Below are 25,056 nucleotides of genomic sequence, written 5' to 3'. Positions count from 1 at the left end.
TCCTGTAATTGTGGTACCCTTTGCCAGGAAATCACTACTCCGCCCTGGTCCCAGAAGACTGTGCGCATGACCTGGCCAGCGGAGGGCTACACCCTTGCCTTCTTTCAATATATAAGATAGATAAATAGATAGATAGATTTTTAAACGATAACATGGTTAATTAGCGTCTTCATCTTGAAGATCTTTTTTCTTAGAAAATCGCTCATATTTTTTAACGTAAACAAACAATATTTTATTCATTTATTATAAGTATTTTACTTATGAAACAATAATCAACAGGACGTTATACACAGAAGCAGAAAAATGACCGAGACGTACTTTGCCACAAAATCAGTTCTTCTGATGTAACGGCAACGCAGAAAAGTTTTTGGAAGGTCCAATGTACGTAATAGAAAGACAATTCAATGTTTTGTGCCCAAATTTGAGGAGACAGGAAGTGTGGCCGATGCCAACAAAAGCCATAATTGTCAACATCCTGTGGTTGGAGATTGTGCAACCATTGACTCACAATTACACCGGCAACCACCCTTACAGGGGATATTCATTGTCTTTTGAAACTGAACAGAGGTGGCGGCGAATCGGAAAGTAACTCTCTATTAAGTTCTCATAATTCATTACTAAAATATAATTTTTGCATGAAATTATTATAAAAAAGCGTATAGCATAGGGTTTCATTTAGAATTTAATATGTGTGCCAGAATTCACCACCAGCTCCTCAAACCTAGAAAACCGTGCCGCAGGAATCTTTTTTTTTTCTTTTACTAATAATAAGTAACCATTTATCAGGGTTAAAAAAGATTGCGGATGTTTGTTATCATGACTGTTTACTACTGAAATAATTCTAACAAGAGAGGGTAATGAAAAGAAATTATAATTAAAAAATAAATTAGAGATTTATTCAAAATTTAATATGAGAGCCAGCATTCACCACGACATTCTCAAACCCATAGAATATCTATTCAAAACCCAACCTCTCTCTTTCGCGCGCTCGCTCGCATTTCAGTAAAAAGAGGAAGATCTAATCGGTTTATTCGCCACGTCTCACCCGCAACTTCTTGTATATAACGTTACATCCTGCCGTCTAATCCTAATTGTTAACTTTAAACGTCTATTGAAAATTTGCACATTCTTCATTAATTAGTTTTATTTTTAATTTATTCACTTCGAATAATTTCACAAGTAATTTATTTTTTTCTATTTTTTTACCAGTTGAATATTGATGAATACTATGAGCTGATTAAAAATGACCACATACTGTATACTCAAAACAACAGCCTGCCCAGAAACAAGAATGCAGAAATTGTCCCAAATTTATAATGATATGTTTTCGATTTCAACTTGCCTGAGTTATTTTCAAGATTGAATTTTAAAAAGTTTAATTCATTAGAGTTTCGAATGTGCGTTCATAAAATTTTTTGGGATATATCAAATAAATATTACATTATACATAGGAATACACACTCACACACACATATATATATATACACACACACACACACACACACACAAATATATATATATATATATATATATATATGTGTGTGTGTGTGTGTGTGCGTGCGTGCGTGCGTGTGTGTGCGCTCGCGTGTGTGTGGAAAGCCTGGAAGCTGTTTACATTCAAGAATTTATAAGCAAAGCTCACAAACGACATTATATTAACAACAATTACTTAGAGCTTTATAACGATTTTGTTTAATTTAATTACCGAACGATATACCATATATTTATATTCAACTTTCAAAATACTATTTGAAAAATCGGCACGTATTTCGGGCAGGTTACGGAAACCGCCAGAAGGTTACGAACGAAAACTTTGTGTTTTTTAGGGGTTTTTTTTTTTGCTAAAACTTTTTGTCAATTTTAAAGATAGCGTCGAGCGAAACTTTAATATTTAAATGTGTGTTTTTTTTTGTTTTTTTTTTTTTTACTGAAAACGATGGATGATGTTTAAATTTTTTTTTTAAAAATCGCATAACTAAAATCGAAAACAATCATCGTGTTGTAATTCCAATAAAAAAGTACTTGTAAAGTTATGGACTGTACTGAAATAATAACGTTATTATTTATTAAACCATTCTTAATATTAGGAGGGGGTGGGTTAACTATTCTGTACTTTCACCTAACAATTTGATAAATAAAATATCGTTTGCCAATCATCGGTTGCTGCGGTTTCATTGTCTAAGCATTTCGACACTTTCCGTAGGTTTACGTAACCTGCCGATGATGATAATGCGGTCCTTATTCTGCATTTTGTTAAAGAAATAAGCAAACAATATCGACAAAGTAGAATAATAAAAAAACAAAAAGAACAAAAAAGAAACTCCGGGACAATACCGGGTAAGTACAGGACGAACCTGAGCATTTTCCGCCGCCTATTGAATGATATCCATCCCGACAAGTGCAATTAAAACCGCCAACCGTGTTTACGCAGTTATGCTGACAACCGCCATTGGCCAGTTTACATTCATCGATATCTGAAACAAAGAAAAAAGAAAAAAAGTAAAGCATGAGTTATCTCCCTTTTGTGGCAAATACAGTAGAACAACGGGATACAGGATTAAAAATTAGTAACAAAATACAATATATAATACACATGTATATAATCAAATAACATTATAAATAACAACGTAAGGCGGGGAAAATGCCGTAACCAGGGGCATAACAAACATCGTATGCTACATCGTAACGTAACCCCCCCCCCAAAAAAAAAACCCCGTATCCCAGGGCCATCGTATCCTGGCTTCTGTTGTACGACTATATGAATAATATAAACAAACTAAACTTTTTAGTCTGTTGATTTGGGATGATTGCTTTATGCCAAATTAATGGTTGAATATGGTTAAATATGTGCTAAATTTTGCATTAAATATGGGCACGATTAAAATAATGAAAAAAATAAACAAGTAGTTGTTTTTAAAACGAATTAAAATCTATTAAAATCCATTATTCTTGAGCAACTTTTTTTTTTCCGGAAAGATAAAAGCCTGAATTTTATTATATGAAAAGCAGAATAATATAAAAGTTTTTCTACTATTTTTTAATAGAATTTTAAAGTTAAAATTTTCCAAAACCACACCATTCACTGCCATTTTCGTCGCGATCGATAAAACATTTAAATATTTTTTAAAAATGGTTTTGGAAGCAATAAGTTTTTTTTTTTTTTTTTTCGTCTAAATAAGATTTAGGATGATTTACTATGAGAATATGCAAAAATATTATAAGTACCTGAATTTAAAAAAATTCCAACTTTTTTTCCTGTTTTAACAAAAGGCATTGTTACCGTTACTTTCCAAACAATGCCAGCTTCTTGTTTTTTTTTTAATTTTTACTGGTTATTTCGTCTGTCATAAGATTAACAAAACCCTGCCGTCTCGACACCAGCTTAAAAATCTCTCGCCGCCACCAACGCGGTCACACGTCCATCTCACCCAGTCGCGTTTTTCTTTCTTGCTGGTCACGTGAAGTATTCTCTTCTTTTCCTGTGACGCAAGCTCGCGCAAACCTTCTAATTTGCATACGTGCTTTAACGGCTGCTGCTAATATTTCGCTAGCCATCTATCCTTCGTTGCTGATATTTTCACACGCGCACTATTACATATGTACTTATTTCAGTTTATGTTTCCTGAAAATGTCAGTCCAAGGAGTTTGAACGTTGTGCAATCGACCACGACAATCGTTGTTTGGAAAGGTTTCTTGTGGGTGTTTATGGAAAGGAATTTCATCTTCCCAGCATTAAATGTAACCATCCATGGGAAGATGAAATTCCTTTCCATAAACACCCACAAGAAACCTTTCCAAACAACGATTGTCATGGTCGATTGCACAACGTTCAAACTCCTTGGACTGACATTTTCAGGAAACATAAACTGAAATAAGTACATATGTAATACTGCGCGTGTGAAAATTTCCACTACAGACAAAAGATCGTTTTTTTTTTTTAAAGTATTCGGTCATTTGTATTGTTGTTTAGATTACGGTCATCGAGTACGACTCCTTTCTCCTTTTTAACTAAGAAAATATTTGATATCCGACCCTTTTTTATTTTTAATTCAATTTTCACCCCAAACAAGGCAAAGTGCCACTTTGAAGCAGGGGGCTACTATCAGGGACTTAATTTGCAGGGGCATTATGAAGGGAGATGAGTAGAAAGATGTTTGTTAACATTACACTTGAACTTCTGCATATCAGTACAGTTGGGAAAGCAAAATCCCGGAAGGGAGTTCCAAAGACCCGCAGTTCTGGGGAAGAAACTATTGGAGTAAAAGGCTTTCTTGCACCTAGGGATCTCTACTATAAAGGGATGAGACTTACTAGCTTGTCGGGTTTGTCGGGAGTAGTTACGTTGGGGAGGTACAAGTGTTTGCAGTTCGTCAGAGCATTCACCATTAAAGTATTTGTAGAACAGGCAGAGGGATGCAACATCTCGTCGATGGGACAGAGGCTGAAGCCTAGATGACAGTTCAGGACCTATCAGGTTGGCGACTCTCTTTTGAACCCTGTCCAGGAGCAAGAGACAAGCAGCAGATGCACCAGCCCAAATATGACAACAGTACTCCATACATGGGCGAATGATGGCCTTATAGAGGTACGGGATACTTTCAGAATTGGATGGAAGTCATGAGTAATTAGTGATTGTATTTTGAATGTCGCCCGCATCCAAATGAGTGTAACTTACAACTGAATTTTACCAACTGATTTATCCACTACGCCAAGAGTCCCGAGTAGGATACAAATGAAGAAGGTCCGAGGCTACGTCGACCGAAACGTTGTAAAAATAATGCTCCAGGTGAGAACAGTAGTCGGAATAATCCAAATAATCCAAATAATAAATCCTAATCTGAAAATTTTAGAAACAATGATCCGATCCATTATTTAATTATTGGAATTCTTTTGAGATGATTCTCCAAAGAATTCTAATAATTCAATAATGTATACAATTCTGTACGGACCTGACAACGGAAGATCAGATAAAAACAAAACAAAAACCTAAACAAAACTTGGATTTATAAGAACTAAAAATCCAACCTTGATTGTCCTTCGGGGTTCATAGCGCAATGGATATAGACGTTGAGTCCCTACAATTCCAGGTGAGCATTGTCTAAATATAGCGGTTTCAATCCTAACCAAAGCCGGCCAAAACGTGGTGCGACGACAACAACTATGGAAGGCAGTAATTACCGAGGATACAATTAAAAGATTCAGCATTCCTATCCTATCGCGGTTAACAACCCGACGAAGGTCAGAGGAATAGTTGGCCGAAACTACATGAAACAAAAACTATAAAGATGAGGATAATAGTCCGTAAATTATTAAATAAAAAAGATCCGATCACTTTAAACGGTAATTCAGCCCGAGTCAACTATCCTGAGAGAAGCTTAAAAAGTGTTAACGCTTTATTACAAGTCATTATAAATACTAATATACTATATGTACTGAGGTATTTTAGAACTAATCGGTGCCGACAATTGTCTTTGGCTTAAAAAGGACAAAAGGATAAACTGAACGTTAAAGCACACACACACACACACACACACACACACACACACACACAATTATTAGGCATCCAATTAGCAACTAAAACATTTTAAAAATTGATGGATGTACGTTTACTGGTTGCTATTAACTAGTACCTGTCATGTGATATATGTTTGGTAAACACCAGAAAGACTTTACTAATGGGACATTGCTAAATCGTGAGTACTGGAAGTCGATAAAGTGGTCGGATATGACGTAAACAGTCCGAGACTGACGGTATTTCTGAAGGAAGATAATTAATCTTGACAAAGCGCACGTACTGGTCTGACAAACGAATGATAATCAGAATACTTAAAACATAAGTAACTCTCTCTCTCTCTCTCTTCTGTCTCTTTTGACCTTTCAACTACGAGACAGTCATCTAGTTTAATATATCGTTTGTACTTCTATCAACTAAGTCTGAATTAATTACATGATAATTAATGTAAGAAGTATATAGCCGATCTTTTATTCCAGCTAACAAAATTAGGCTCGGTCCTAGGAACGAAATTATGATTTTAAGTTGCTTAAAATAATTAGGATTAAATAACTTGAGAACTACCCGATTACATAAGGTTATTTCAGCGACGTAACTAATTTTATTCTAACAATTCGAGGACGAACTGAATGTTTACACTGGCATCATTATATCAAAACACTTTTGCTCACGAGAATCCCATTCACGTGAACGCGTGCATGACCCTCCTTGAGGTGTGAGGCCAAATTTAGCAAAATTTGAATCTTAGCAATGTTTTTCCGGTTTTTCGGACTATGGTTCAAAGTGTAATATCTGTTGTCAGTCATAGGATAAGAGATCCATCTTGACTGGGGTAATTCAATTTTTGGAGCACTGAGAATGCTCTTATTTGGGGAGTTGGATATCCACACACACACACACACACACACACACACACACACACACACACACACACACACACACACAATAAACAAAAAAACTGTGTGCCTAACTTTGTTCTCGTGGGTAGGCGAGCAAATAAGGACTTCAAACCTTCTGGTCCTACTCGACAGGATCGTTCGAAGGTAGCGCGTTTGTAAATTTGCCATTAAAAATAAAGTAGAAACATTGTACTAGCTTGGAAATATTTTGTAGTGATGAAGTATTAAACGAGTGTTATTGATTGGCGTTCAATCACTTATTGATGTAACCTTTCAGGTCGGCAATGGTCAAGTCAAAAACAGTGGTATAATTAACTGAAAATGTATTATCAAAAATATATTACAGAAATACACGTCATGATTCTAGGACCATAGCTGCCACGAATCGCTTCGTCAATGTTTAGATGTAACTATATTTATAGTCTCAGGGTAAGGCCAATATTTCTAAAAACGGGTAGATCAAGAAATTTCTTGGCCTTCGAGCCAAAATCAAGGCGTAATATGTTTTAAACAATTGGGTTTTAAGTAGGACGTCTCCCAGTATGAAAGGGTGAATGCGGTATTATGGTGAAAGAAGATACTAGCTAAGAGAAACTTTTGTTTAGTTCTGGAGTGACAAGGATGAACAACGGCCCTCTCCCTCCTTTTGAGTTGGCCTTGTGTCTAAGTTATTTGTTCATGTGGAACTTACATTGTATTTTTAGCCTGAATAAAAGATTTAATACCTCAAAGTGTAGTATCTGTCCTGATACTACACTTCAGTTTTTTGTTCTCGTTTAGTAGAGGAGAAATCCTTCACGACTGAGACATTTTTTAAAATTTATTTTTGTTCATTCCCTCACATTAAAAACCGACCTTGGTGTCTAACTCTGCCCTCGTGGGGAGGCAAGTAAATAGGAACGCTTACCTTTGCAAGTTCGCTTGTCCGCCTCGAGGAAATATCCGTGTCGACAAGAGCATTTGTAGGATCCTTTCAAATTGATGCATTCATGGAGACATCCGCCTTTTCCGATATCACATTCGTTGACATCTGGAAAGACAATGTATATAAAATAAAAAAAGAGACAGAGCATGTAGATTGATTTCTAAGCTTTCGGTGTACGTGTTGCTTTGTGCACCTGTCTATTTAACTACTAGTGACAGGACGAGTTCAATATTTTTTCCGATTCCGATACAATTACCAATTCCGATTCTAAAATTGCATAATCACCTAAAAATGTAGAATTTCATCTGCTTTTTTTTTTTTTTGTAATCTTGGAACGGATATGGGAGAGTCATCATCTACTTTTAAATGTAAATATAATTTTTGTTTTAATTTGACAAATTTGTATTATTTGATTGTTTGGGTGAGTGTTCTCATTTTTAGTGCTGTTCTCACAACGATTCGGCCGATATAATTCTGAACCTTCTCCAGATGAGAACAGTAGTCCGAATAATCCAAATGAGCTGAATTATCAATCCTCATCCAAAAAACAAAAAAAAAAACAACAAAAACAAAACAGAAACAAAAACAAAAAAACAAAAACAAAACAAAACAGAAACAAAAACAAAAAAACAAAAACAAAACAAAACAGAAACAAAAACAAAAAAACAAAAACAAAACAAAACAGAAACTTATTAATGTTTTTCTTTATGTATTCTATCCAAAATTTGATAAAGTTATTGACATTTTCATCTACATTTTTCTCTCGTGCCAATTTCCTTATTTTTATATGGAAATCCGTCCAGACAAGGCATGAAGCTACTTAATGTACTAAGCTAAAATACTACTTCAAGGTAAAAAAAAAACTTGTCAACAATAAATGTTAGATGGAATAGATTCTGATCCCAAAATCAGCATTTTTTCCCTCTTTGTCAGAAACATCGCCCTTGAAATGTGAGGACTAAATGGCAAAATAAGAGAAGCTAGAGTTATGTGTCTGCCGAAAGTCAACAGAAGATCTACTTTACACTTTCCTTATTTATTCACTTGTGCCATTTATTTGTGCCATTTTTACGTGACTACTTTTTCGGATACAATTCTTACCTAAAATCGTTCTTTATAGATTTGTTTTATCGGTAGTTTAAAATCAATAAATATTTATCATTTTGTCATTAATGCCAGCAATAGAAACTTAAATAATAAATTAATATAATGGAAGAATAATTTCTTGAATCAAAAATTAGGCTCAAATTTGTTCGCTTCTGATAACAATTTTGATGCTCTCAAAATTTCTGATTTTTCGATTCCTCATTCTGATTCTAGTTAATCGTTCGAACACTAATAACTACTCATGTCTGATTCTACAGATCTGCCTCGTTCTGCTACTATACTAGCATGTCAGCCACTCTTTCTCCTGCACAATAGCAAAAAAAAAAAAAAAATAAATAACAGAAGGCAATAGAAGACGAAACACATGGCTGATAAAGGAGAATGACTCAACAAGAAACATGAAGAACTAAAACAAAATCAAAGAGCAAGCACATTCGAAATGCATGTACCTGTAAACGCTAGCGTAAAGCAAAAAATATTTAAACATTCTCACCTGAACAAGTTTTGCCGTCAAGCTGCAAGGTGTATCCATCTCTACAATCACAGGTGACGTTACCATTTTTATTGTTACACAAATGGTCGCAGCCGCCGTTGTCCACCACACATTCGTCAATATCTGCGCAATAGAAAGAAAATCATCATCCAAGTGTTTGCACACATACTATTTAGCAGCGTGTCAAATATTCTACAAATTGACAAAAAAAATTTATTTAATAAAGCGGGAAACATAACATGATTAAAATCGTGGGAGAATAATAATGTTGGGGCCGGTTTATTCGCTTTTTTCCGTGCAAACATAGATCACAATTTGAAGTCATCTTTAGACTGCAAACATTATCAGATACTATCAAGAAGATCCGACATTGCCTAGAATAAAATGAGCATCACTACTTTTTTTAATGTGTTCATGATATTATATTACTTTCATCCCCCCAGCCTCATTAATCTCCCTTGTATTGTATTAAGAATCTCAAATATTGGGAGATCCTCTTAATTAGTATCATATACATATACTTGAAATTACATTTCATATATATATATATATATATATATATATATATATATATATATATATATATATATATATATATATATAGGGTGTCCACAAAGTCTGGCTGCATAATCTAAAGGATGCCCACAAAGTCTGGCTGCATAATCTACAGGGTGTCCACAAAGTCTGGCTGTATAATCTAAAGGGTGCCCATAAAGTCTGGCTACATAATCTAAAGGGTGTCCGCAAAGTCTGGCTACATAATCTACAGGGTACCCATAAAGTCTGGATACATAATCTAAAGGGTGCCCACAAAGGCTCGCTGCATAATCTAAAGGGTGTCTACAAGGTCTGGCTGCATAATCTAAAGGGTGCCCATAAAGTCTGGATACATAATCTAAAGGGTGTCCGCAAAGTCTGGCTACATAATCTACATGGTGCCCACAAATCTCTACAGGGTGTCCACATAGTCTGACTACATTAAGTCGCCAGACGTTGTGGACACCCTATATATATATATATATATATATATATATATATATATATATATATATATATATATATATATATATATATATGAACTTATCATCATTATTTAGAATTATGTATTCTAGATAACCGAGTGAATAACGATGGCATATTATTTATTATTTATAGAGAAGTTTATTTATTTACTTTTATTACTTTTATTTAATATCATTATTGTAACGACTGTTATTATTAGTGATGATGATGATGATGATGATGAAGAAGAAGAAGAAGAAGAAGAAGAAGAAGAAGAAGAACTTATGTTTTATTTTATTTTTAGGGACTTCCGGTCTATAGGTTTGGGGAAAATCTGGTTTTGAAAATATCTTTCGTTTTTTTGTTTTTTTTTAATTTAACGATTTCTTTTTAACTTAAGATATTGACTTTTTTTTTTACAAGGGAGATTATTCTTAAAACTTTCATATTTTCTAAAATTTAGTCGAATAGTTCTGCAACCTTTATTTTACTAACAAGCGTATACACACGGTGTACTTTTTAAGTTTATACGAATATATCCATGCATAATCATAGTATAATGTAATATATTAACTAAATGTTTTTCTGTTTTTAATGTGGACAAGAATCCAGTTCTTCAAAAAGGGGTACTCTAGATTCGGACAGTGTATTGTACCCTGTCCTATGAAAATGCCTGAGCAGGCACATAATCATTCCCCAGTAGGTATGCAGTCAGCGGATTTATAAATTAACCTATTCTCAGGAGGTGAACCCCCTCAGCTTGTCAGAAACAATAAGAGGCAAAAATGAGCCTCCATATTACATTTATTTTCGCGTTGTTTTTAAAATGAAAATGTTCATTGAGAGTAAATAAATAAATAAATAAATGAATTTTTAAAAATAATAAACTCGATAATTTCCTTTTTTTTTTTTTACTTTGCCTCCTGATGAAAGAAATCAGTGTTAAGGCAAACCATAGCCTTTTAGCCATTGCTCATTTTGAAATGCCTCAGACCTATTTGGTCCCATTTTAAAATTAGTTTTAACACTTCGTAATTATCATCATCACACTAACCACTTCTAGTCTTGAAATTAAGGGCATTTCTCAGACCATAATACTAAAAGTGATTACATGCTAATAATAAACAAGTAGCAGTGATGTTGAGGAATGCTGAACCATCTCTTACCTGTGCAATGTCTTCCGTCGGGTAATAGATTGTAACCTTTCTTGCAAGCACACGTGTAAGAACCAGGCGTGTTTATACACAGTTGCTCACACAGAGCTGTTCCGCGCTCGCACTCGTCAATGTCTGGTATTGAGAAAAATACACAAATGGTTATAAAGGTAGTAAAGGCAATAAAATAATTAAAGAATCGGGATCGGTAATTGTATCGGAATCGAAAAAAAAATTTTGTAATCATGACATCACTAATACACAAAGATCTTTGTATTATAGATGATTTTGATTTTTTTTACACAGTGATCACCACTTATCAAGGCCCGGAAGCCACTCAGAGATAAGGGTTATTACAAGTACATTACGTTAGTGTGGAGATTTGATGAAGTGTTTACTTAAGGGGGCGATTCATTAGAAATTTGTTAACGTTGGACTTGAAGACATCCAAGTTGTAGTCCGGTGGGAAGCAGGCAGACGGAACAGATTTATGGTTTAAAAAATACTTTCGGAAAGCTTTCCATATGAATCAGCAATTTTCAATATGAAGATAAAAATTTTCCTCATTCTTACGTTGTCTTTACGTTCTCACTCTCACACGACCTCCCCTCCCCCACACACAAAGCTTTGTATTAATTTGAAACATTTATATCTTGGTAATTTTGTATTAAAAAAAAACTAGATTTTTTCCGATTACCTGTTTAATAACCTTTTTAGTTTTTCATTTTCTCGACTTAGCATGGGCTCCTACTCGAGGTGTCAAGGATGCCATTTGGAGTCTAAATTCATTATTTTCTGTAAGTAACATTTCTTGAATGTTACAGAGTTTTTAGTAGACCAATCAGATTATACTATGGATATCTTTACGACCAATAAGATTGACTAGCCAGACTTCAAACTCTGTTTTGTTCATTTTTATTAGTTGGTTTATTTCGACTACTGTTCTCCTCTTGAGTGTTATTCTCTCAACGTTTCGGTCGATGTAGCCACCAAGCTTTTTCAAGGATCCCTGGCATAACGGATAAGTTACCAAGTAAAAAAAATCAGTTTTAAGTGACATTTTTCTGGGGGGGGGGTGAAGGCTTAATCCTCAGTACGTGCCATGCAAACTAATCAATTGCGAATTAATTAAGACTCGGACATAGCTGACGGAACAAGAGCAAACTATCCCAATGGATTATAAAAAAGAGTTCCGTTCGAAAGTCTGTAGAGATTTACCAATTCGACAGAACGATTTCCGAGTTTGACAAGATACATACGAAGAAGGTCGCTCGAAACGTTGTGAAAATAACACATACAGTCATACAAAGAATCCAAATAAAGAAAAATATGAATCCTCATTCTTACGTTGTCTTTACATTTTCACTCTCACACGACCCCCCCCCCACATATCTTAGATTTTTTCCGATTACCTGATAAATTATGAATCCTCATCTAAAAAAAAAAAAATTCAGAAACTCTATTGCGCTCAGATAACTTCACACTGTACCAAAACGAGGGCAAAAGGTTTCTAACGCTTAGTATAATTTTGCTTGAATGTAGTTGAGAAATATAAATATAATCTCACAGTAATATTCAAGAGGTTTGACAAAAACAAAACATGTATTAAACAAAGGAACCTGTTTTACAGAACTTCACAACCGTAAATGCCTTCCAACTGTAAGAAAAAAAAAGAAAACAAAAAAAAACAAAAACAAAACAGCGCTGTCATTTTTTTTTTTTAAACTCATGTTCACCCAAAACAAGACATATTGCCAGTTGAACGTAAGGGACTACTATTTTGGACCATATTTACATGAGACTATGCAAGGAGATGGATGAGATGTCGGTTTACATTACATTTAAACTTCTGCATGTCAGTGCAGTCAGGGACGTAGATAATAGGAAGGAAATTACAGCCTAACAGTCAGAGGGAAGAAGAAACCATCAGAGTAGAAATCTTTCCGGCATTTAGGAACATCTACAGTGAAAGGATGACATTTTGCTGCTGAGCGGGTTTGTTAGGGGTTAGGGTTAGGGTTAGGGTCGAGGGAATACAAGTGCAACGAGTTCATCAGTGCATATTCCATTAAAATGCTTGAAAAACAGGCAAAGGAGTTCAACATTGTGACGATGGGATTGTAGCCGATTTAACATTGCAGGACCCATTAGATTGGTGATTCTTTCTTCTGGCCCTGCATAAGAGGTGGAGACTAGTAGTGGATGCATCATCTCATATGTGTCAACAATACTCTATGCATGGACGGATGATGGCCTTATAGAGATACAGGATACACTCATGTGTAAATAATTTTCTAGCACATCTTTGCAGCAGCCTTTGCAATGTCTTAAATGTATGTGCTCCAGTTCATGTTGCTGTGAATGTTAAGCCGAGGAGTTTGAAGTAAGAGCTCTTGTGTAAAGTGTTATTAATCACGGATATCGATGACTGAGAAGGCTTCTTGTAATTGTTAAAGGAAATAAGCTTAGTTTTTGTAGCATTAAATGTTACAACTATTTACGTCTCGATTCTACTACGAGCTGAAGGTCGTTTTCTAAGGATTCTGCCATTGCCTTAAATATGTGTATACCAGTTTTTCATCATGCTTATTATAGAGCGTTGTATCATTAGCAAATATACCCATCTCAGACACAATGTCATCAGGGAGGTCGTTTATGAATTTAAAGAATAATAAAGGTTCAAGAATCGACCCCTGATATTAATAATTATAAGAAAACCAAGCACATAACTGATTTCAACATAGAAGAATAGGCTAACGTATCTAAATGATAGAAAGAGCCACCTCCGCTACCCCTCAACACTATTTCATACGCTACCTCATAATACTTAACTCAGCGAACTAAAACACAATATGCCATCAATTGGATAAAAGTAAGTACACTTTGCATACTTACTTATAAAAGCACCCCAAAACGACTAACTAAAATAATCTTTGTGGCCAACATACTTATAAATAAAGCCTTTATATATACCTATGAGAAGCATTATAGTAAAGCAGCGTTATATGAGAAAACCAATCACAATCCGATTTCAAATGATAACTAAGTACTGCAACTAGATGGTTTATATAAACGGAATGTTCTACCAATGCAGACACATCGATGCTATTATGTATCTGTTTACATGTAAACGGTCTGGAAAACCTATCTCTATAAGGAAGCATATAAACTGAGAAAATATATTAAATATTCTAGTATTGAGGAAGAGGTAAACAACCCAAATGAATGAATGACAACCATCAAAATTAAGTTTATATATAGAAACAAAACTTCTGCCTGTCTAATTACACGTTAGAGTGAAAATTGTAACTCCCATGATACCACCATTATTTAAATCATACAAATTAGTCTGCATATTTGTTCACAGTTAATTTGGTCATGTAGACGTATATTATATTGAAATAAATAAGTAAATAAATAAGTACGTAAAAACGAGAAATAAACAAAACCACAAAAAAGCGAGGAATAAAATGAATAAAATAGATAGATAAGAAATGTGCCACCCGAATAGAAAAACCAGCCATGAAGTCTTAAAATAGGGAAACAGCGCTGATGAGGGTATAATATTCAGATCTAAGCAAGCACTGAGTCCAATTTACAACCGTCTAGTTAAAATGAAACCGATATCTCCCAGCTGTGACATCGTAATCCTCTACTCGTCCCTACCCCATCCCAGTAAGTAGGGGTTACTTCCCTTATTTACCACACCTCTCTCCAAAACCTCTACTGTCCACATTCACAAACTATACACACCCTTTCTTTCAAAGTGTAATCTAAACCCGGATATAGTTCATATACAAAACGAATTTTCGATAACGTTTCCTTCTTTGGTCTGATGAAGTGATCTCTTTAAATTGGGACTCCACTGAAACATGTATGCACATATGTAACCAATAATGTTTGTATAATAAAAAGAGTATATATATATACATACATATATATATATACATACATATATATATATATATATATATATATATATATATATATATATATATATATATATAATGAAAAGAAATATGGGTATATGACGGTTTATATACGCAGCTGCAATGCATAATGTTACAATTGATCTCTATCTTAATATTTTATTGATAGTGAAAATGTGCTCGATAACCGTTGGACAAAATAATGAAAACAATTTACAATTTATAGAAATGAATAACTCGGAGATGTGAGATTATAATTGCAGCAAAAGGCGGACTTACACCAAATGAAATTATATTTTATTGATTTTTTAAGGTGTTTCTATTATTTTGTCCAATCCCTGTGTACATTATTATTATTATTTTATTAATAGCATACACACACCCATATATATATATATATATATATATATATATATATATATATATATATATATATATATATATATATACACTCACGAAAATATATAGGCACATATATGTGTATATGTGCCTATATATTTTTGTGAGTGTACATATATGTATAAGAGTTGTGTATATGTGTGTGTATGTCTACTTATGAACCCATGTATGTCTGCATTTACTTTGTTTATATATATATGTGCGTGTACGTATGTGTCTGTATGTGGGTGCCTAGAAGCGTACATATGTATGTATATGTATATATGCGAATATGCGCGTGCGTTAACTTATGTAACAAAAACCATTAAAAACGGCAAGGAACAAGCCGACGTGTAACGACTACAAACATTTAAACGAACCCCGTACGTGTAAAAAAAAATGACATCTACACTAACCCTTTCCCCCCATTCTCTCTCCCTCTCTTTCCCTCTCTCTCCCTCTCTTTCCCTCTCGTTCTCCCTCTCTCTCCCTCTCCCATCTATTTAATATACATTGCTGAAAAACCAAAAGCCAGTTAAAATTTAAAACCAAAATATTGAAACTCCTCCCCCTCCTCATCTTACCCCCCTCACGTTTCTCTCTTTAGCATCCCCTCTCCAACTCCCCCTCCCTATATCCATATTTCTCCACCTATCTGAATCTGCTACCCCACACACGCACAATACAATCTTAAAACCTGAAATATTGTCAACACCCGCCTCTCCCCTTTTTTTTCTTTCTTAAAAACACGATTTTCCAATAACTAACAACCACTTCCGCGAGCCATGACGAGGCTGTTGGATCGTAAATATGGTCCAACATCTAAAACATATGTAGCCAATACATATATGTATATATATATATATATATATATATATATATATATATATATATATATATATATATATATATATATATACTCTTCAGAATAAAATTATCTAACAATAAACTGGCATGGAAACCTATGATTATTACAAAATATTATTGGTTGTAATATTCTATAAGGACTATCGCATCTAAATAAATATTGCTCGATGTACAGGATAGAGCAAATAAATTATTAATAAATAATAATAATAAATAAATAAATGCATAAGCATTTTATTTTAGTTGATTTTATTTTTTATTTATCACTTTATTATTATTTTATTTATTTATTTATTTGTCCTTTTCATTTTTTCTTTTTTCATTTTTCATATCAGTTCAGTTTCTATTTGAAAACGGTTTTATTTTATTTTATTCACAATTTGAAGTTATTTTGGTGTTGAATTTGAAGCACGTGTTCTATAATTATATACAAATATTAAATATATAAAATTATATGTTTATCATTAAACAGATCCACCGGACCTATATAATAATTTATTTACCGGACTCATTATATAAGCAAAGAAAATTTCTAGTAAAATGCCTTCTTCGGACTATTACCTTGTGATGTGGATTACTCAAAATACACATTATATCACTGCTATCAAAGCCATTCACTTCGGATTTTACCATGCAATTTGGATGTGACTTTCTATATCTTTTTCATTAACTTCCCTTACTCTATGACATTTAAATAATTAAAAAACTTTTAATCGTGATTTTCCATATCTCACTGACTTTAGCAAGTAAGGTGTAAACCATTATAATTATTTGCTAATATTTTCTTCTCTGAAGAGATGGTAGACATTGAAATCCTATAGGATAAGGAGTTATAATATTTCAAATGCATTCTTTGTCTTACATAGAATAATAAAAATCTTTTGATTTGAAATTTAACCATTTCACGTGATAAATTTTAAAATTTTATTGAATGACTAAAATTTATATATATATATATATATATATATATATATATATATATATATATATATATATATATATATATATATATAAACGTCACATCCAAACGCTTTCTATTTTTTCTGTCAGCATTGCTGAAGAAATTGAAAGGGTGAGGTGGGAGGGTCAGCCTGTTAGTGCTCAAACCATACGTCGCACTCTACGTCAAATTGGTATGCATGGCGGGCACCTAAGAAGGAACCTCTTCCAAAGACGATACACAAGAAAGCCCGCAAACAGTTTGCTGAAGACATGCCAACAAAGCACATGGATTACTGGAACCATGTTTATGGACTGATGAGATGAAGATTAATTTGTTCCGATGACTTCCAGCATGTGTGACAGCGACTAGATGAGGAGTACAAAGATAAGTGTGTTATGCCTACAGTCAAGCATGGTGGTAGAAATGTCATGGTCTGGGGCTGCACCAGTGCTACAGGTGTTAGGAAATTACATTTCATAGAGAGAAATATGAATTCTAACTTGTACTATGAAATACTGTAGCAGAGCATGATCCCCTCCCTCTAGAAACTGGGTCGCAAAGTAGTGTTCCAGCATGACAATGACCCCGAACACACCTTGAAGACGACCACTGCTTTAATAAAGATATTAAGGGTAAAGGTGATAAACTGGCCAAGCATGTCTCCAGATTTAAACCCAATAGAACATCTTTGGAGGATCTTCAAGCAGAAGGTGATGGTGATCAAAGTTTCAAATATCCACCAACTCCGCGCATGGAGGAGCAGAAAAGGATTCTAATGTCTACCTACGAAGCACTGGTAAAAACCATGCCTAGGAGAGTAACTGCAGTTTTTGATGGTGGTTACAGTTGACATGGTGTATGTTAATATGTCAACTCCACTTAAGGCGTTTACTAACTTTTGTTGGAAGGAGTTTACCTTTTAATAGTTATATGTTGAGTTATTTACACACACGCACAGACATAGACACAACACACAACAGAATACACACACAACACACAACACAATACACACATAACACGCACAACACACGCACAACACACACAACACAAACAACACACACACACACGTATATATATATATATATATATATATATATATATATATATATATATATATATATATATATATATATATAGACATTAGTATATTAGTGTTTGATTATTAGTGTACATGTTCTCTGCCGTGATATATTGTTGAAAAGTCTGATATTTTCTCTCACCTTTACATCCGGTTTGAATAGTTCCTTCCCAGCCGTCACAACATTTGTAGCAAGTGTTCATCTGATACTTGTAACCTATCCTGAGAGTAAAAAAACAACAAAAAAACAACGCTTGAATTAGAAAAACATTGGATTTGTTCATATGTGATTATGGTTAGTGGGGAGAACTCGAGACATGTACGAATGGATATAACCGTTTTATTTCGACAGAAAGATAGTAATCTCCTCTCTATATAAATAAAATGAACTCATTTTTCCCCTCTGAGTTTGACTTTAATAGGACTAAAAATCAAGACGTTTCATGCGAATGTATTATGCACGAACTGCAGCACAATATCTCTGGTGCCTATTACCTATCCACTTCCTCGATAATCTTAGATCCCTATATTTTTTCTGCTGAGAGTTCACGGCCAAAATCTGTTACAATCAATGGAAGTGGTAAAATCTTTTCTCTCTATTAGATTCATACTCCCTCCGCGACCACTTAACACCGTTGCGGATACGTCCACAGGGGAAATTACAACGAAACACCGGTTTGAGTTCTTAGTTGCTTACAAAAAAATGGATTGGCATTTTACCGTCGGGTGAAACGCAACTTTTGATTACAGCTATTCTGTGGGTTACTTATGCCATTTTTTATATTTGTTTTCATTTTTTTCCCTTTTCCCCCACTTTTTTCCTTTTTGGTTGGTGGCGGCGAGTCGAAGGATTACTTAAACGAAGCAAAGTAACCTTGGATTCCAGGTTTTAGAACAAACTCTACCAGTCAGCCGCGAGCGTTCTTCATATGTTAAAGCGATTACGCGATTTAATATTTTATTTAGTGTATTTTTCCTTCTATTATGTTTGGTGATTTTTACGTGATAGTAGGGGGAGAGCTGACTTCTTATTTTTAAATTACTTACTTATTCATTTTTTATTTCTATACATTGAATTTTTGGGAGTTTCATAAGCCCAATTACTACTACGCTATCGATATGATAATTGATAACAAGCGACCACAAAGAAAACAATACAAAAAAGAAAACAAAACTAAACACATAACAAACCGTCGTACTTACACCTAACAATTATACGGTTAAAAAATACTTTTTTTCAGAAAACAAACCAACATTAAAAAAATAAAATCAAATCTATTAAACATATTTTCATTATACACGGTCAGTTTTCTGGTTTTATTTATTTATTTTTTTTTCCATTTGTATTTTTTGCAGTTTGTTTTGTTTATTGGATTTTATTGCAGAAAACAAACCAACAATAAATAAAAAAAAATTCATAAAATACCATAAACATTTTTTTCATTTTACACGGTAAGTTTCTTGCCCCCCCCATTTGTATTCTTTCCAGTTCGTTTTGTTTGTTTGTTTTTTTCCGGTAGTCTGCGGCTGACGCCGATGATTGCCGGTCTCGCACGATCAATGCTTGACGGGAATTCACGCGAATTCGGGTCCAATTATTCAGGACTACCTTCATTTTTTCCTTTTTTCCTCCTTTTTCTTGGGCTCTAAACACCTACAAATGATTTTTTAACACGCTTTCTTACATCCGCCCCCCCCCCCAGTTTTTGCCATTAATTCTTTAAATTTTACGCGCATACAACAGACACATAAAAATAACATTAAACATATTTGGGTACTTTTGCTTGTCATGGGGGAGGCAAATAAAGTTTCATTTCTTCATCCAGATTGAACAGAACAAATTCAACATAAATCATTACCGATTCATTTCGCTTACAAAATAAAGGCCGCTGTTTGCATTTACAGAAAATTTACTCCCGTCATATATTAGCTAAACCAGGGGAGACATCTATATATATAAATGCGAAAGTGTGTGTGTGTGTGTGTGTGTGTATGTGTGTGCGTGTGTGTGTGTGTTTGCTCGCTTCTTCTTGTGTATGTCCGCGTATGATTTGGCTTGCTAAACTAGGTCAGACTTCCTCGCACCTGTTTAATTCGCTTCATAAACATTCATATAACACCCTTATGAGTGCCTCTACGTCATGTGCCAGATGGTTAGGTAACTGGCTTTTTCCCCCTTTCGTTTCCACCTTCACGTCAAGGCTTCGGGGTTCAATCCGACCTTCCGACCAAAATTTTCTTTTCTTTTACACCTCTTTTTAACACACACACACGCGCGCACACACACACATACACACACACACACACCTCCAAACACCCGGACAAGGCCAGGTACTCCTTGCTAGTATATAATATTTTATGAGTTGCAGATCAGATTTAAGGCAAGGTGCTTAAAATTATGTACAGGTTGAATGCTCATATTTACTGCATTGTTACTCAAATCAAATAACCTTATTAAAATTATGTACTACTTTTATAATCATGCTAGCAAGCTGTCCGGCTTTAATATGATAATATAATTCATGCAGATTAAGTATTTATTATAATAGAAAACATTCTCTATCGATCATATATATATATATATGTGTGTGTGTGTGTGTACTGAATTTTTATCAAACAAAGTCATTAAACCCAACTATTCGTACCAACAATTTTAATTAATTTATGAATCTTCTACCAAAATGTTCTATTTAATAATTAGTAAATTTATTATTTCTAATTTTTGTATACATACTTATGAAAATAATATCAACAAATTATAAACTATTATACATGTTTGTATATACGAAACTAAACTAAGCTAAAAAAAAATACGATTGATCATTCCGGTCGATGATTAGTTGGCATAATAGATTCACTGATTGATATAATAATTAAGTGATTGATTTTGCGCTACGAAACAGATAATGTCAACTGAATTAAAGGAATAAATTATAAGATCGTCAACATCATGAATTTTGTAATATAACTTTTTGTTGTTTATTCTCTCTTTCCTCCTCTCTCTCTCTCAATATACATATATATATTCTATAATATAAAGCTGAATGTGTGTGTGCGCACGCGCGTGTGTGTGTATGGTCACGAATAGGCCCCTATATGGTTGACTATTTTAAAAAACTGATTACATATAATGATAGAAGACGTATCGAGACACAGGAATAGGTATGTTTGATCTGGCAGAACGGTGGTTCATTAAAATTGTGGGGTCTGCGTTCGCGCCTGGTCCACAAAGTATGGAAATAAAAAATTTTAAAATTAAAAAAAAGTTTACAAGTGTTTTTGATATAGATGTACATAAGAATAATTTGATAAGTATGTTTTAACTTAAATAGGGATGGTATAATAAAATTGTGAGGTCTGCGTTCGCGCCTGGCCCCCATAGAATGGAAATAGGCACAAATTTTAATAAAGACTTTTCATATCTATCTGCGTAAGTTTAACAAGGTTTTTTAAATATAGATCCACAGAATGTTGTGATAAGTGTTTCAGTGTGAACAGGTACGGTATAATAAATTATGGAGTTTATCTATTTTATTTTTACTTTCATCATATTTTGCTTTGGTTTTGATACCCCCTAATTTGAAGCTATCTCTTTACAACCCTTCCTTTTCATAACCTATCATACTTTCATAAATGAGAGTCCATTTTCTGTAGGCTGTTTTTGAACCCAGTCAACGACGGGTACTTTTGCTAGTATATATATATATATATATATATATATATATATATATATATTCACCTATCATCACGTTTTTAAAAGACGAAATCGCCCAATCATCGAAGACAAGATGCAAGCAAGAAAGCAAGCAAGCAAGGTCCGCAGAGTTCTATCATTATATGTATTTAATACATGGTGGTTGAAATTATATAAGAGTTTAATAGTTATATTTAATGGAGGACTGTTTAAATAATGTATTAATTAAATTAAAGCATAGTGGCTGAAATTTTGTCCGAGTTGAATATTCATATTTTACAATGGTGATTCAAATTATATATTAATTGCATTGTCATATTGGATGCGTGATTTCTTAAATCATGTAACGTTTGAATAGTGATATTTTATGGGGCGATTCAATTATATATTAATTGAATTGTGATATTAATACATAGTGGCTCAGATTGATTACGAATTCAATAATCATATTTTATGGATGATTGATACATATTTATTAAATAGTCATATTTAATGAACAATGGCTCAAATTACATACCATATTAATAATCATATTTACTGCATCATTGCTCAAATCATTGCCAGTTGTCATAATTGTTACACTTATGTATTACTTTTATAATCATATTTAATGCTTGCTGCGAGTTGAGTATTTAATGGAAGACGGTTCAAATTATATATTCATTAAACTGTAATATTTAATGCATAGTGGTTCAAATTACGTACGAGTTGAATATTCATATCTGGTAGTCGCGATTCAAAATATATATCAAATGCATGTTTAATTCGCGATGGTTCAAATTATTTACCGATTGAATAGTCATATTTTATAGGCGAGATTCGAATAATATATTAATCGAATTATTATATTGAATACATGGTGACTAAAATTAATTACTAATCAAATAATCGTATTTAATGCAAGAATCGACATTATATATTAATTGAATTGTTATATTCAATGGACGGTAGCTCAAATTATATACGAATTGAATAGTCATATTTTATAAGGGCGATTCAAATTATATATTAATTGAATTGTCATATTAAATTCATGGTGGCTCAAGTTATGTACAAGTTAAATATTCATCTATAAATCTCACCTGTCTGTTTAAATGTATGTACGTATGTATGTATGTATGTATGTTTATATGTATGCCTAAAATTTCGACAGAAGCGACGGATTTTCACGAGATCGGTATCATTTTGAAGATCGACTCTTCGGACAACAAATATCGAAAAATTGGCCCAAAACATTCATTCCTTTATCCTCAACTAGGCACTTTTCTACAAGGAGGAGTCGCTTTTTTTCGCCGATATTTTCGAAAGTCAGTGCCTCTTTTCGATTGTCTAGCCTTAATTCAAACCTTCGCCACATCCGGTTTTGCGATAAACGCAACGGCAAAGACGTCACGATTTTTGTAGAATTCGCGGTACGGGTTCGAGACACTTTTTTTTCTTACTCAACACACACCTCTAAACACCCGGGCGACCCCGGGCGACCCCGGGCGACCCCGGGCACCCAGACTAGTATTTGGTATAAGGAAGCTCAAAATTTGGTTGCAGTTTTGATTACATTAAGTTTTTGCTCTCTTGGCTTGTGTACAATAAATCAATTCTAAAAATGGGAGAAAAACAAATTTAAACAAATTGAATTTACAAAAGAATTGAGGTCGAAATCGAGTTACTGAAACCATTTCTAAGAGTAAATCCACGAGATTTGCCAAGACTCACCTGTACTTCTTGCATCTCCTCCATCCCCACCATCCGCATTTCACGTGGTACGACTCTCTTTTGGAAAACCGCCTTTTGCATGAATATGGACACCGGCCGTAACTGTCAAAACACGAAAGAAAAGAAAATGCAATAAAACGTACAATTTGAATTTTTTTTCATCTCCGTCATTCGTGATCTTACACTTTTTTTCTTTTTATCGCAAGCATCCTATTAAATTGCTTCCCACTACATATATATATATATATATATATATATATATATATATATATATATATATATATATATATATATATATATATATATGTGTGTGTGTGTGTGTGTATACAGATGTAGCTATGCCTGGATTTATATGCATATATGTGTCTATATGCCTATACCCACAACACACTTCACACTGAAAATAAAGTTAAGCATAGCCATTGCCCAAGGCAACGTGTTAGGAACCCCCTCTATGTATATGAATCTAATAATTTTTAAACCTTCATACCCCACTTAACCCGCCCATCTTCTTTTTTCATAGAAACTATAAAATAATCCCCATCCAATAAGCAAAGCAAATCAATACAGACCCCTAAAAATAAAATCAACAACATGCATTTCGAACATAACTTCAACATGTCCACCTAACCTTGCATTATCTACACCCGCTTATTTATTTATCCTTTATCTATTCATTCATTTATCTACCCTAACTTTACCTTACTTACTCAGCATAAATGCACGCATCTCTGTGTATATATGTATATATGTCTGTATGTGTATGTATGTCTGTATTTTTATGAATGTGTATACTTGTATATGCTTATATATATTATATAACCCCCGCAGTATTAACTAAAATAACTTAACTAAATCAAACCATGTACTCACTTATTTATTTATTTATTTATCATTATTATTTATTTATCCTGACTTTACTTTATTTACTAGGCATAGATGTATGCATGCCGGTATGCGTATGTATATATGTGTATGTATAGATATGCATATATTTGTGTATATGTTTATATATATGTGGCTATATGGGTCTACATATTTATATTTTATAGGTATATATTTTTAGGTAATTGTGTATACGTGTGCATGAGCCCGTGCGTATATGTGTACTTGTATGTATATGCCTGTGTATGTGTATGTATGCATCTACTTCTTACTGGAGATCTGTATATCCACGTATATGTACTAGGATGGATGTGTGTATGTTTATATATGTGTGAGCACGTACTTATATCTGTATATATATGCGAGTATATATATGTGTACGAGAGTTGCGTGTATGTGTGTATATGTCTGCATGTAGACCCATGTACATCTGCATAGGCATTGTTTTTGTATGTATGTGCCTATGTATCTACACAT

At 33.7% G+C, this 25,056-nt stretch overlaps 1 protein-coding gene across 1 annotated transcript in view; it reads right to left on the bottom strand.

The window, feature by feature from the left end:
* LOC145252587 (uncharacterized) overlaps positions 1–25,056 on the bottom strand; it is a 198,985-nt gene that overhangs the window by 137,598 nt on the left and 36,331 nt on the right. The window contains exons 2-7 of the mRNA XM_080112251.1: positions 23,695–23,796; positions 18,430–18,509; positions 11,105–11,227; positions 8,937–9,059; positions 7,319–7,441; positions 2,355–2,474 (exon numbers count right to left, since the gene is read on the bottom strand). Of these exons, the coding sequence (XP_079968377.1) occupies positions 2,355–2,474; positions 7,319–7,441; positions 8,937–9,059; positions 11,105–11,227; positions 18,430–18,509; positions 23,695–23,796 (671 nt within the window). The remainder of the gene's footprint in view (positions 1–2,354; positions 2,475–7,318; positions 7,442–8,936; positions 9,060–11,104; positions 11,228–18,429; positions 18,510–23,694; positions 23,797–25,056) is intronic.

This window comes from Euprymna scolopes, chromosome 29 (genome assembly GCF_053919585.1).
Source record: "Euprymna scolopes isolate OS-2025 chromosome 29, ASM5391958v1, whole genome shotgun sequence".
Classification (NCBI taxonomy): domain Eukaryota; kingdom Metazoa; phylum Mollusca; class Cephalopoda; order Sepiida; family Sepiolidae; genus Euprymna; species Euprymna scolopes.
Note: the sequence above shows the minus strand (reverse complement) of the source record. Positions and strands in the feature narration are given on the sequence as shown.